Consider the following 15,379-nt stretch of genomic DNA (forward strand, 5'->3'; position numbering starts at 1 on the left):
TAATTGTGGCGTGTGAGCTCAGTAGTTGTGGCTCGTGGGCTCTAGAGCGCAGTCTCAGTTGTTGTGGCACATGGGCTTAGTTGCTCCGCGGCATGTGGGATCTTCCCGGACCAGGGCTCAAGCCCATGTCCCCTGCATTGGCTGGCGGATTCTTAACCACTGTGCCACCAGGGAAGTCCTGGATATCCTTTTTTAATGATATGCTCGTTCATAATCTTTTACCCATTGCTATTTTTAAAGGGGGAATGGTTGTCTTTTGTTTTTCTAGAGTGATTCTGGATATGAGTCTTTTGGATTTAGGTGTTAGGAATATTTCCTCCTAGCCTGTGACTTGCATTTTTACTCCCTTAAGGATGTCTTTTAATGAACAAAAATTCTTAATTTTAATGAAGTCTAATTTGTCATTTTTTTTCTTTTATGGTTGGTGCTTTGTGCCGTGTTTAAGAAGTTTTTACTCTTCCCATGTTAAAAAAGTAACATTTTAAAAATATTTGAAACTAATATTTTTTTTCCTCTACAACAACATAGGTGATGCTATGGAGAGTGGAAAGCCTTGTCCAGTGCAGGTTGTTTTGGTGCAGAAAGACCAACATGCCTTTGAGCTAGAAGAGAAAGCCTTGGCCAGCATCCTCTTACAGGAACACATCCGAGACCTTGATGTGGTGGTGGTGTCAGTGGCTGGTGCCTTCCGAAAGGGCAAGTCCTTCTTTCTGGACTTTATGCTACGATACTTATATATCCAGGTAAAGTAGAATTATTTCATTTCAAATTAGAAAGTGAGACTGTTATGTCCAAAAGAGCAAACTAAGCTCATGAATTATCCTTGATGTGTAAAGTTACTCGAAATTTTAGACTTAATGGAAATTTCTTATTTCTCCTATAGAAGGAAGGTGGCAGTTCAAATTGGTTGGGTGACCGAGAAGAACCGTTAACAGGGTTTTCATGGAGGGGGGGCTCTGACCCAGAAACCACTGGGATCCAGATCTGGAGTGAGGTTTTCACTGTGGAGAAGCCAGATGGGAAGAAGGTAAGGAAGAAAAAGACTTATAAACTAACAAACACAACAGAATGAGAACTTTAATGTGTAGCCTGATAATCCAATTAAAAATGATTTTTATCGTAATGATACAAGTGCATGTTTAAAACTAATTCATGAATAAAAGGTCAAAGAGTAACATAAGGCTTCTAACGAACAATAGCTGTCAGGTGCCCTAGTCCTCTGTCTGCTCATTTTCACTTCCCAAAGGCTAATGCTCTCAGCTGTTCAGATGTTACTTCTGTTCTTTACACTCTTACTCCTGTAAGCATTCACTCCCCCCACCCCTCCAGCTGTCAGCAGGGCATCCTACCCACCTCATCGAGCCTAGTAAGCTTCAGTTATAGAACTGCTCCCCAGGTTTCTTTGTGAGGGTCAGCAGGGGCAAGTCATGTGTCTCCTAAAGTGGAAGAGGGGATTTGGGGTTATGACTGTTTCTTCAACAGACTTTAACCCATTCCTTCTGTTTTTAGCCTCACCCTAAAGCATACCTTCACAGCTGTTTGTGCCTCTCATTTTTGAGTCTTTCCAGGGCTTCAGGTTTCATATCCCCCCTTCAGGTTGTTCAGTTTCTGCCGTTTCCTTGATGTTAAGTAATTAAATATTTTGAGAGCTGGACAGTTGATGCACGACTTTTTTTTTTAATGTTTATTTATTTATTTGGCTGCGCTGGGGCTTAGTTGCGGCACGCAGGATCTTCGTTGCTGCGTGCGGGATCTTTAGTTGCAGCATGCGGGATCTAGTTACCTGACCAGGGATCGAACCTGGGCTCCCTACGTTGGGAGCTAGGAGTCCTAACCACTGGACCACCAGGGAAGTCCCTGATGCATGAACTCTTGATCACTGTTTCCACAGTTTCTATTTCTTTTCCTTATTCTTTTAATGTTTTGTTTCTTTCTCTCTTTGTTGTTTGTTTTTTTTTTTTAGTAAAGTTTCAGGAGAAAGGTATATAGGAAAACCCTCTTTTTTTTTTCAGCATAAATACACATACAGAAATGCGTAGCAAAATGGGGAGATTATCACACATTTCTTTTAAGGGTAGAGAATGTAGGAGAGTAAGGAGTTTTTGGAATATAACATTAGAAACTTTTGCATGGAAGGATCTTTAGATGTTATTTTTATCCAGCCTTTAATTTTTTAACAGCTTTACTGAAATTTAATTGATGTTCCATTTCTCCCCTCCCAGCTTTAGTCACTATTTTACTTTAATAACATTGTTTTTATTGTTGTTTAAATGGTTAGTTATCTTTTAAAGATATTTAAATAATAAGAAAAAAGCCATATATTTACCCATGCAGTTACCATTAACTGCTCTTCACTTTTTGTGTCCAGGTTTTTATCTATTTTTTGTATTCATTTTCCTTCAGCCTGAAGGACTTCTTTAATATTTCCTGGGCTTCCCTGGTGGCGCAGTGGTTGAGAGTCCGCCTGCCGATGCAGGGGACACGGGTTCGTGCCCCGGTCCGGGAAGATCCCACATGCCGCGGAGCGGCTGGGCCCGTGAGCCATGGCCGCTGAGCCTGCGCGTCCAGAGCTGTGCTCCGCAATGGGAGAGGCCACAACAGTGAGAGGCCCACGTACTGCAAAAAAAAAAAAAAAAAATTCCTGTAGTGCTGCTCTTTTGGTGCAGAATTCTTTTAGCTTTCTTTCTATGTTTGAAAAGTATTTTGCCTTTGTTTTGAAAATATTTATGCTGGGTATAGAATTCTAGGCTGGCAGTTTTGTCTTTCAGTGCCTCAAAGATGTCACTCCCCTGCCTTTTTTTTTTTTTTAAAAGATTTAATTTAGGGCTTCCCTGGTGGCACAGTGGTTAAGAATCCACCTGCCAATGCAGGGGACACGGGTTCGAGCCCTGGTCTAGGAAGATCCCACGTGCCGTGGAGCAACGAAGCCTGTGCACCACAACTATTGAGCCTGTGCTCTAGAGCCGGCGAGCCACAACTATTGAGCCCGTGTGCCACAACTATTAAAGCCTGTGCGCCTAGAGCCCGTGCTCCGCAACAAGAGAAAGCCCACACAGAGCAGCGAAGACCCAACGCAGCCAAAAAAAAAAAGATTTAATTTTATTTATTTTTTTGGCTGCATTGGGTCTTTGTTGCTGCATGTGGGTTTTCTCTAGTTGCGGCGAGAGGGGGCTACTCTTCGTTGCGGTGCATGGGCTTCTCATTATGGTGGCTTCTCTTGTCGTGGAGCACAGGCTCTAGGCACGCAGGCTTCAGTAGTTGTGGCACATGGGCTCAGTAGTTGTCCAGTGCAGGTTGTTTTGGTGTAGAAAGACCAACATGCCTTCGAGCTAGAAGAAAAAGCCTTGGCCAGCATCCTCTTACAGGAACACATCCGAGACCTTGATGTGGTGGTGGTGTCAGTGGCTGGTGCCTTCCAAAAGGGCAAGTCCTTCTTTCTGGTGGCTCGCTGGCTTAGTTGCTCTGCAGCATGTGGGATCTTCCCGGACCAGGGATTGAACCTGTGTCCCCTGCATTGGCAGGCTGATTTTTATCCACTGTGCCACCAGGCAAGACCCCTCCTTGCCTTTTTGCTGACATTACTTCTGCTGAGAAATTGGTGTTATCCTTTGTTCTTGTGTGTTTAATGTGTCTTTTTGTCTAGTTGCTTTTATGGCGTTTTTGTAGTCTGACTGGAGGGAACAGGTGCTGTTCTTGGTCCTCTGTGAGCCTTAGGTAGTGTTCCCTCTAACCCCCTTTTTTTTTTTTTTTTTTGCTGTACGCGGGCCTCTCACTGTTGTGGCCTCTCCCGTTGCAGAGCACAGGCTCTGGACGCGCAGGCTCAGCAGCCATGGCTCACGGGCCCAGCAGCTCCGCGGCATGTGGGATCTTCCCAGACCGGGGCACAAACCCGTGTCTCCTGCATTGGCAGGCGGATTCTCAACCACTGTGCCACCAGGGAAGCCCCCTCTAACCCTTTTGAATGGCTCTTTCTCTAGTCTCAGGTAATTTCCTTATTCACATGGGTTGGTCAGGACTCGGCTGAACACTTGATGGGTACCCTCTGTAGATCCCTGGTGTTCTTTGTCTCAGTAGCTCTCTACTCAGGTGCTCTGCCTAAGAACTCCTGTTTCCTTGGTCTTCCTGACTCTCAGCTGTATTTCCTGACTCAGAGAATCTGGTGGCTCTGCCTGGGTTCCCCCTCCCTGTGCCTTGGCCAGTTAGCTGGGTCAACTGTAAGGCTCACCTCATCTGTTTCCTTTCTTTCAAGGATCATTATCCTTTGTTACCCAGTGTCCAGTGTCTTGAAACTGTTGTTTCATATATTTTGTCTGTTATGTTTGGTTTTAGGTGGGAGGATAAGTCCAGTCTGTTATTCCATTTTGACTGGAAATGGAAGTCCAATCTTCATTTTAGAGATACTGTAAAATGACCCAGTGAGTTAAGGGCCTGCTGTGGGTAACATAGCGACTCTTAGAGACGGCACCACAACAAGGCCCTATGACCTTCATTTCTGTTCTTATTTTTTGTATCATGTTCTGTTTCTACATTTCTGGTAATGTGTGGTAGGTGGTTTTGTTTTTTACTTTTTATTGCAGAATAGTTGCTTTACAATGTTGTGTTAGTTTCTGCTGTATAGTAAAGTGAATCAGTTATACATACGTCCACTCTTTTGTAGATTTCCTTTGCATATAGGTCACCACAGATAGGGTTTCCTGTGCTAAACAGTAGGTTATTATTAGTTATCTGTTTTATACGTAGTAGTGTATATATGTCAATCCCAGTCTCCCAATTCGTCCCACCCCCCAGTAGATGCTTTCTTAATTTTTCTTTTTTTTTTTTTTGTGGTACGCGGGGCTCTCACTGCTGTGGCCTCTCCCGTTGCGGAGCACAGGCTCCAGACGCGCAGGCTCAGCGGCCATGGCTCACGGGCCCAGCCACTCCGTGGCATGTGGGATCCTCCCAGACCGGGGCACGAACCCGCGTCCCCTGCATCGGTAGGCGGACTCTCAACCACTGCGCCACCAGGGAAGCCCAGATGCTTTCTTAATTTATTTTTAGGAATAAATAATTATTGTTGACTATGTGATCCCTTTGTACAGAAGTGGTGGGCCTCATTTTAATTTTGGGGGAATGTGGTGTATTAATTCTCCTTAAGGGTTTAGGAAATCTCTACAGTGTTAGTAGTAAGCAGGCTTTGCTTTTAGTTATCTGACATTTATAGTGCCGTCATTTTTTTATCTTGTTGAATTGACTCCTCTATAGAGCTCCATGTTTATTGACAGCATTTTGGTTTCCTGTCCTTTAAAAAAATTTAATAGACTTTATTTTTTAGAGTAATTTTAGGTTTATAGGAATATTGATCAGGAAGTGCAGAGTTCCCCCTTCCAGTTTCTCCCTATTATGTACATCTTTTGTCAGTGTGATACATTTGTTATAATTAATGGACCAGTATTGATAGGTTGTCATTAACTAAAGCCCATGGTTTACGTTAAGGTTCACTCTTTGTGTTGCACGTTCTGTGGGTTTTGATAAATGTATAATGATATGTAGCTACGATTACTGTATCAACAGAGGAAGTGCACTGCCCTAAAAATCCTCTGTGCTCCACCCGTTTGTTCCTCCTCCCCTCCCTGAAATCCTGGCAACCACTGATTGTTTTACTGTCCCCATAGTTTCGCCTTTTCCAGAATGTCATATAGTTGGAATCATATAGTATATAGCCTTTTCTGATTGGTTTCTTTCACTTAGCAATGTACATATTTTTATGGTTCCTCACATCTGTTTGTATTGATAGCTCATTTCTTCTTATTTCTGAATAGTATTCCACTCTATGTATGACCACAGTTTATCCACTCACCTACTGAATGCCATCTTGTTTGCTTCCAAGTTGTGGTAATTGTGAGTAGAGCTGCTGTAAATATTCATGGGCAGGTTACTGTGTGGACATAAGTTTCAACTCATTTGGGTAAATACCAAGAAGTGCAACTGTTGGATTGTATGGTAAGATTGTGCTTAGTTTTGTAAGAAACTGCCATGCTGTCTTCCAAACTAGTTGTGCCATTTTGCGTGCTCTCCAGCAGTGAGTGAGAGGTCCTGATGTTTCATATTCTCGTTAGCATTTGGTATTGTCAATTTTCTGGTGTGTAAGGATACCTTGTTGTGTTTATAGTGTGTTTTAAAAAAAATTACATTCAGACATCTAGCAGGATCAGGAGTGCTTTAAAAAAAAATCAATATTCCTACACCAGAAACTAACACAACATTGTAAATTAACTACAATTAAAAAAAATTAATATTGGATAAATGCTGTACTGATAAGCAGTTCTTTAGAAGTTAGCCAAATAAAAGTTTAGCAAGATGGTCTTATTTTATACTTGGTGAGGTTTTAGCTTAGAGCTTGTCTAATTAGAAAGCCACCTACAAGTGGAATTACTGGGTCTGAGAATGCCCATTTCCTCTTTTTCTAGCTATTGCCAAATTGTTCTTGAAGGTAGTTATGGTATTTTACTATTCCACTACATGGTACGAGAATACTATTTCCCCGAAATATGCAGCACTTTAAGTATACTTATGACTCCCACTCCTCAAAGAGCTTCTCTTTAGTATGTCTTCTTTTTCCCTCTGTTTGGCCTCATTTTTCTCATTAGCAGATGCCATGGTTTTCTCTTTTTCACTGAGGTATAATTCACATACCATAAAATTCAACCTTTAAAATACATAATTCAGCAGTTTTTAGTTCACTCACAAGACTGTGCAGGTATCACCATCTAATTCCAGAACATGTTCATCACCCCCAAAAGAAACTCAGTCACTCCCCATTTCCCTCTTCTCCCAGCCCATGGCCACTATCGATCTGCTTTCCTCTTCCATGTTGGCTGTTTCATATAGATGGAGTCACGTAACATATGGGTCATTTGTGTAGCCTCTCACACCCAGCCCAGTGCCCTCAAGGCCCATCCATGATGTAACACTAGTAATGACTAACGATGTTGAGAATCTTTTCACATAACCATTTGTATATTTTCTTGGGAAAAACATCTGTTCAAATCAAATCCACTTTTTAATTGGGTTGTCTTTTTGTTGTTGAATTCTTTATGCATTCTGGATACTAGACTTTCATCGGATATGTGATTTGCAATTATTTGAAGTCCAGTTTGTATATATTTTTTTGGTCTGTTGTGCTTTAGGTGTCATATATTAGAAACCATTGCCTAATCTGAGGCCATGAAGATTTACACCTATGCTTTCTTCTATGAGTTTTGTGGGTTTTGCTCTAATATTTCGGTCTTGATCTGTTTTAGTTAATTTTTGTATATGATGTGAGGTAGGGATCCAAAACCATTCTTTCACATGTGGAAATCCACTTGTTCCAGCCATGATTAGTCTTTTTTTTTTTTAACCTTCAGTTTTATTTTTAATTAATTAATTTATTTTTTGCCGTATTGGGTCTTTGTTGCTGCGTGCGGGCTTTCTCTAGTTGCGGTGAGCGGGGGCTACTCTTCATTGCAGTGTGCGGGCTTCTCTTGTTGAGGAGCATGGGCTCTAGGCACGCAGGTTTCAGTAGTTGTGGCTCGCGGGCTCTAGAGCACAGGCTCAGTAGTTGTGGCCCACAGGCTTAGTTGCTGTGCGACATGTGGGATCTTCCCGGACCAGAGCTCGAACCCATGTCCCCGGCATTGGCAGGCGGATTCTTAACCACTGTTCCACCAGGGAAGTCCCCATGATTAGTTTTGATTGGTCGTTTAGTTTGACAGTATCCTCTTCACAAAACAGCTAAGGTGTGGGTAGATGAACTCTTTTAGCATTAGATTTCAGTGTATTCAGGCTAGAAACTTCATTTCATTTGAATTGACCTTTTTTTCTGAATAGTGCTTTCTTTTGGTTGAATTTATATCATATGTATTCAATCACAGTAGTACGTTGGGTATATGAAAATCCATAAATATATAATGTTATTAATGGGTCCTGATATATAAACTATATAAAATGATTTATTATCATTTCTAAGAATAAAAATACTTTTCTAAGTAATAAAAATGCCATTTCTAAGAATAAAAATTTTGATTTGTATTTGTTATCGTAAATCTTACCTAAAAATGTTTTTGACTATGGCATTTCTCTTCTTGTATTCACTAGAGCTTCATAGAAAGCTTCCCATCTGGCCTTTGCAGTAATTTCGGTATTGGGAAAGAGCTAGGCACTTGCTGATGAATTCACTTATTTTTCTGAACATATTAAACCCTGTCCTCTTTTGGAACCAGTTATGCACGAGTTTGAAAAGTTTTATTTTTAAATTATATGACTGAAAATTATAGCAAGTTGTATAAGGATTATAAGGTACTATATCTTATTTAACATTTTGCATACATCTAACTTTTAAGGTGGGAACGTTCATTAAGGCTTCCTGAAACCTAATTACATAGAGTGAATGATAGCCTAGTTTCTCCTGCTTTCATTTGGCATCTGTGGTGTGGTCTCTGTTTCATAAAGATTGAAATAAATGTTCATTTTATTTTATCAAACAACGAGAAAACTCTAGAAATTTGAGAGAAGAATGCAGGCTTGCAGGTAAATGCCAAAAATATCCCACGCCATATGTTTTATTTATTTTTTGATTATGCCTAAGTTTAAACTAAGTCAATTAATTAATTGACTTAGCCAATCCAAATGACTGGCTTTGAAATTGAGCTAATAGACTTCAACATTTGGCTGTTTTGATTGTTAGGGTGATTTTCCCCTCTTTTCATATTGCTTTGTATGCCTCTATTTTGTATCATATCACCGGATGAGAGCAGATAATCTTCTCCAGCAAAGTTCTCTGTTCAAAAATACAAGGCAGCTGAATACTTACATTTATTGAAAAAAATTCACGTATTAAGTGGACCTGTGCAGTTCAAACCCCTGTTGTTCAAGGGTCAACTGTAATTGTACTTTTCTGATAGAACCTACGAGCAGGTGCTTAAGCCTCATTTAAATATTACCTGTACTTTTCAATTTCTCCTTGCATGTCTTCCCTTCTCACTTTTACATATTTTGTTTGTGTTTCCTTTTTTCCATAGGTTGCAGTTGTTCTGATGGATACCCAGGGGGCATTTGACAGCCAGTCCACTGTGAAAGATTGTGCTACCATCTTTGCTCTAAGTACCATGACTAGTTCTGTTCAGGTAAGACCATTTGACTAGGAAAAAAGTTTGTAGAAGAAATAAGATGAAGAGAATACATCTTTCAGTTATTGTTCTGTTATCAGCATTCCTATGGTGATATGTAAATGTTCTTTTTAGACTACAGATATAAGTTAAGCTCTTACATGCTTAAGAAGGAGCCTAAACTATTTTTCCATTTTGATCATAAATATATGTAGTATATTCCAAGAAAACTCTGAAAAGTGAAAATCAAAATTATATCATTTACATCATACAGGAAATGTAGATTTGGTAAAAATTGAAGAAAACTATATTTTAAAGTGTAAAGGAAAGATTATGTGATTTCAACATTATATGCATAGTTTTCCAAAAGACATGTTATTACTGTTTAAACAGACCTCATATTCTTATATGCAGACCTTTCATTGTACAAAGCTTCTGTTCAGTCCTGTAGCCTTATTTGGGATTCATTTGAAGTAAGCTAGAGTAGAATAAATCTGGACTTTTGTTTTCTAGATTTATAATTTGTCCCAGAACATTCAGGAAGATGATCTTCAACAGCTACAGGTATATATTTCTCATAAAAATGTTAATATATCATTTAAAAGTTTTAAGACTGAGATAAGTTTTACAACTGAGTAGTTTCAGCCAAAGATTGAAACATGGAGGAAGGCTTGGGGTTCATGGTAATCCTGCATTCTGTATCTGTGGCTGGAGTGGTCAGGGAAGGCCTTAGTGAGTTGAGCTGGGAACCGGAAGAAAGTGGGTGGGTCAGTCCTGCAGATATATTGGGGGGAGGGGTGTGGGGAGTGGTGCAGGGGAGGGGACAGCAGGAAGAAAGACCCTGAGGTGGAGTGTGCTTGTCAGGATCCAGGAACAGCAAGAAGGCCAGTGGGTGGGGTTGGAGGGTGAGACAGGAGAAGGCCAAGTGATGAAGTCAGAGAGGCATTCAGCTTCCAATGATGCCCTGCCTTTGTAAGGACTTGGGCTTTTCCTCTGGGTGAGACGGGAGCCATGTTTTGATCAGAGGAGTGATATTATTTGGCATATTATGAAAGGATCACCCTGGCTGTTGCGTTTAGAATAGATTTTTAGAGGCACAAGTGTGCATTCAGGGAGACTGGTTATGGAGCTATTGCAATAATTCAGGCGAGGTTAAATAAATTCATATTTATAAAATGCATAGGATCATGTGCCTGGAAAACAGTATGTGCTTAGTAACTGCTAGCCATTACTTATTATACCTATCACTGCTACTGTTATTAGTCATTGTCTCCTCTTCTCCATAGTAGCAGTTCTTTTTTGGGGGGCTACTTTGGGTCTTCGTTGCTGCGCGCAGGCTTTCTCTAGTTGCGGCGAGTGGGGGCTACTCTTCGTTGCGGTGCGCGGGCTTCTCATCGCGGTGGCTTCTCTTGTTGCAGAGCACGGGCTCTAGGTGCGCGTGCTTCAGTAGTTGTGGCACACGGGCTCAGTAGTTGTGGTGCACGGGCTTAGTTGCTCCACGGCATGTGGGATCTTCCCAGACCAGGGCTCGAACCTGTGTCCCCTGCATTGGCAGGCGGATTCTTAACCACTGCGCCACCAGGGAAGCCCCGAGGGAGAAATTTTTAAAAAAATATTTATTTGCTTATTTATTTGGCTGCATCAGGTCTTAATTGTGGCACGTGGGATCTTTTGTTGTGGCGCACGGGCCCTCTAGTTGTGGTGCGAGGGCTCCAGGGCGCGTGGGCTCTGTGGTTTGTGGCACGTGGGGTCTCTAGTTTAGGCACGCGGGCTTAGTTGCCCTGCGGCATGTGGGATCTTAGTTCCCTGACCAGGGATCGAACTCACATTCCCTGCAGTGGAAGGCAGATTCTTAACCACTAGAGCACCAGGGAAGTCCCGAGGGAGAATTTTTTTACCAAGATGTCAAAGGTAGAAGACAAAAGAAAAAAAGGGGCTAGATTTGATTCCATGTAAATTACAAAAACAGGGTTCTGAACAGGAGTTCGTTACCTATTAAGTGCTGAGGGAGAGAGATGCCCAGGTATCAGAGGTCCCAGTCTGGGGGACTGGGAAAGGTTTCCTGGTGGAGATATTCCCTTCACTCTGTGCCTTCCTCATAGAGCCTAGAATTAAGCTCTCTAAATGGGTAAGATGATATCTATCATTGTAATATTTTTTCTCCTTTTAAAAGTTAATAATGTATAATATTACTGATGAAATTAGAAATATTATCCTTTGAAAAAACTGGGCACTTTGGATAAGGCTGAAGTCCCCCTCTCCCCCTCCCCAGAGGTAACCACTATGCCTATCAGTTTTGAATATATCCTTTCTATTCCCTTCCTGCGTTCTGTAAACAGGTATGTATCCCTATAGGAAATATATGACATGTGACAGCAAGCCCTTATCCAAACGCTTTGAGGCTACATGTGTTTTGGAGTTCAAATTTTTTTAGATTTAAAATTAAAAAATTTTTTTTTAATTTACTTATTTCGTTGTGCTGGGTCTTTGTCGTGGCACTTGGGATCTTGGTTGTGGCATGCGGTATCTTTAGTTGCAGCATGTGTGATCTTTAGTTGCAGCATGTGAGATCTTTTAGTTGTGGCATGTGGGCTCTTAGTTGCGGCATGCAGGATCTGGTTCCCTGACCAGGGATCGAATCCGGCCCCCCTGCACTGGGAGCACGGAGTCTTAACTGCAGGACCACCAGGGAAGTCCCGTTTTTGGATTTTAGATAGATAATATGGTGCGTATATTATAGCATGATGTCTAGGATAGGAATGGGCATTTGGTTAATACCTTTTAATTAAACACATTAATATTTCTGCAGTGAAATGTGTGACTAATTATATGAAATAGGATAAATTAAACCTATTTAAAGCCTTAACATCAGTTTAAGGCAGACTTTCCTCCAAATGAGTTTGCTGCTTAACTTGGGGTTTTAGAGCTTTTTGGATTTCAGAATTACAGATAGGAAATCATGGTTGTATATAGTTTTATAGTGTGTGTTTGTCTTTTTTTATATATAGTATTTTAATTTACCAGGTACTTTTTTTAAAAATAAATTTTATTTATTTATTTTTGGCTGCATTGGGTCTTCGTTGCTGTATGTGGGCTTCCTCTAGTTGCGGTGAGCGGGGGTTACTCTTCATTGCGGTGCGCGGGCTTCTCATTGCAGTGGCTTCTGTTGTTGCAGAGCACGGGATCTAGGTACACGGGCTTCAGTAGTTGTGGTGCGTGGGCTCAGTAGTTGTGGCTCACGGGCTCTAGAGTGCAGGCTCAGTAGTTGTGGCACACGGGCTTAGTTGCTCCGCGGCATGTGGGATCTTCCCGGACCAGGGATCGAACCCATGTCCCCTGCATTGGCAGGCGGATTCTTAACTACTGCGCCACCAGGGAAAACTGTACTTTTTTAAAAAAACATTTTATTTATTTTTAACATGGTGGTCTGTATTCATAGTTTAAAAGTCAGTAGTCTTGCAGTGTTCATAATGAGCGTCCCTTCTACGTCCCATTCCCTTTCTCCAGAGGCAGCCACTTGTACTCCTTTGGCTGAGTCTTCTGCTATTTGTGTCTACAGTTTTAAAGAACGTGCTTATATTTTTCCTTCTGGATTTAAAAGACTTAAGTATTATTTCTTATATAAAATTAGGATTTCTCTCTCTTTACAACTCTCCTACCCCTCACTCAGTTTCCTTCCTCTCATCTTCCCAGTAGTTAACGTTGCAATTTTTGGTGAAAAAAGTATTTGTGTTTGCCTTATTATATGGATATATGTATATGTTCTTCATAACTGAGGTGTCTTATATCAGTCTTTTCATTAGTTTAGTGTTCTTTGCTTATCAGTAATGCGTCTGCAAAGGAGAGACTCAAAAAATGTCTCAGTCTGATCTTAATACTTTAGGTTCTGTTTTATTTTTCCTTGGGGAGGCATGACTTCTTGGCCTGTGTTTTCTTCCTTTAGTCTGGAGTGCTTCTTCTAGACCTGGGGCATAGCCGTCATCCTAGTAATTTATTTATTTATTACAATTATTTGTTTATTTGTTTATTTGTTTATTTTGGCTGCGCCAGATCTTAGTTGTGGCACACGGGATCTTTGTCGCGGCACGTGGACTTCTTTGTTGTGGCATGCAGAATCTTAGTTGCAGCTTGTGGACTTCTTAGTTGTGTAATGTGAACTCTTAGTTGTGGCATGCATGTGGGATCTAGTTTCCCGACCAGGGATTGAACATGGGTCCCCTGCATTGGGAGCATGGAGTCTTACCCACTGGACCACCAGGAAAGTCCCTATTTTCTTTCTTTTAATAAAAAATTATTTTTATTATTTTTGTGTGTGTGTGATAAAAACTTTTAAAACTCTTAGCAACTTTCAAGTATACAGTACAGTATTATTAACTACAGTTGACCCTTGAACAACGTGGAGGGTTAATCTGCATATAACTTGGCATATTACCTTTAAGTTTCATCCATGTTGCCACAGATGACAAGATTTCCTCCTTTTTAAAGACTGAAAAAGATTCCCTTGTGGTATATATAATCCATTATGTATATATGTATAATATATATAACATTTTTCTTATCTATTCTTCCATTGACAGACACTTAGATTGTTAGATTGTTTCTGTATTTTAGCTATTGTGAATAATGCTCCTGTGAACATGGGAGTGCTGATATCTATTTGAAATAATGGTTTTGTTTCCTTTGGATATATACCAAGAAGTTGGATTGCTGGATCATATGGTAGTTCTACTTTTAATTTCTTGAGGAACCTCCATACTGTTTTCTGTAGTGGCTGCACTAATTTACATTCCCACCAAGAGCGGACAAGGACTCCCTTTTCTCCACATCCTCTCCAACACTTGTCTTTTTGATAATAGCCATTCTGACTGGTGTGAAGTATAGCTCGTTGTGGGTTTGATTTGCATTTCCCTGATGATTAATTATGTTGAGCACCTTTTCATGTGTCTGTTGGCTACGTGTATGTCTTCTTTGGGAAAATGTCTATTCATATCCTCTGCCTGTTTTTTAATTAGATTTTTTTGGGGGGGCTGTTGTGTTGCATAAGTTCTTTATATATTTTGGATATTAACCTCTTATCTGACATATGATTTGGAAATATTTTCTCCCATTCGGTACATTGCCTTTTCATTTTGTTGATGGTTTCTTTTGCTGTGCAGAAGCTATTTAGTTTGATGTAGTTCACTTGTTTATTTTTGCTTTTGGTGTCAAATCCAAAGATTGCCAATACTTATGTCAAGGAACTTACCACCTATGTTTTCTTCTAGGAGTTTTATGGTCTCAGGTTTTACATTCAAGTCTTTGACCCATTTTGAGTGAATTTTTGTGTATGGTGTAATACAGTAGTCTAGTTACATTCTTCTGCATGTAGCTGCCCCGTTTTCTCAACACCATTTATTGAAGAGACTCTCCTTTCCCCATTGTGTGTTCTTGTCCCCCTTTTCCAAAATTAATTGACCATGTATATGAGGGTTTATTTCCGGGCTCTCTATTCTGTTCCATTGATCTGTGTGTCTGTTTTTATATCAGTACTGTACTGTTTTTTTTTTTTTTCGCGGTATGCGGGTCTCTCACTGTTGTGGCCTCTCCCGCTGCGGAGCACAGGCTCCGTACGCGCAGGCTCAGCGACCATAGCTCACGGGCCCAGCCGCTCCGCGGCACGTGGGATCTTCCCGGACCAGGGCACGAACCCGTGTCCCCTGCATCGGCAGGCGGACTCTCAACCACTGCGCCACCAGGGAAGCCCAGTACTGTACTGTTTTGATTACTAAAGTTTTGTAATATAGTTTGAAATCAGGGCCGGGCAATTTCTTTTCGATTCCTTTCTCAGTTGGATCCCATTTAATCTTTTGTTTATTCTGTCCATCATTGTATGCATTCTCCAGTAGCTTCCTGAGAAAGGCTGCATAGGAGATAACATTTTTGAGGTCTAATAAATCTGAGCATGTGTTAATTTTATCCTAGAATTATAGGAAGTAATTTTGTTTTAGAATTGAAGGCATTGTTTCATTACTTTCCAGCTTCCAGTGTCTCTGCTGAAGTCCCACATCATCTGATTCCTTTGTATGTGACCTTTTTGTTTCTCTCTGACGCTTTTAAGATCTTCTGATTCTTGGCATGAATTTTCATGGTTATGTACTTTAGTGTGGGCTTTTTCTTCGTTCTTGGTACACTCATATCCTCAGAAAGATAGACGTTGCAACTGTTGTAACCAAGAAATAACAGGATGCTGGTATAAAGCAACCTTCAGAAAA

The 15,379-nt window shown here is 40.8% G+C and overlaps 1 protein-coding gene across 4 annotated transcripts in view; it reads left to right on the forward strand.

Annotated features, from left to right (window-relative positions):
• The window catches only part of ATL3 (atlastin GTPase 3), a 50,984-nt gene that overhangs the window by 10,563 nt on the left and 25,042 nt on the right, over nt 1-15,379 (forward strand). For all 4 annotated transcript variants that reach the window (XM_030833827.2, XM_030833828.2, XM_030833829.2 and 1 more), the window contains 4 exons: nt 529-743; nt 884-1,027; nt 9,042-9,146; nt 9,642-9,692. In XM_030833827.2, coding sequence (XP_030689687.1) covers nt 529-743; nt 884-1,027; nt 9,042-9,146; nt 9,642-9,692 — 515 coding nt within the window. The remainder of the gene's footprint in view (nt 1-528; nt 744-883; nt 1,028-9,041; nt 9,147-9,641; nt 9,693-15,379) is intronic.

The sequence above is a fragment of the Globicephala melas genome, chromosome 8 (genome assembly GCF_963455315.2).
Source record: "Globicephala melas chromosome 8, mGloMel1.2, whole genome shotgun sequence".
NCBI classification, from domain to species: Eukaryota; Metazoa; Chordata; class Mammalia; order Artiodactyla; family Delphinidae; genus Globicephala; species Globicephala melas.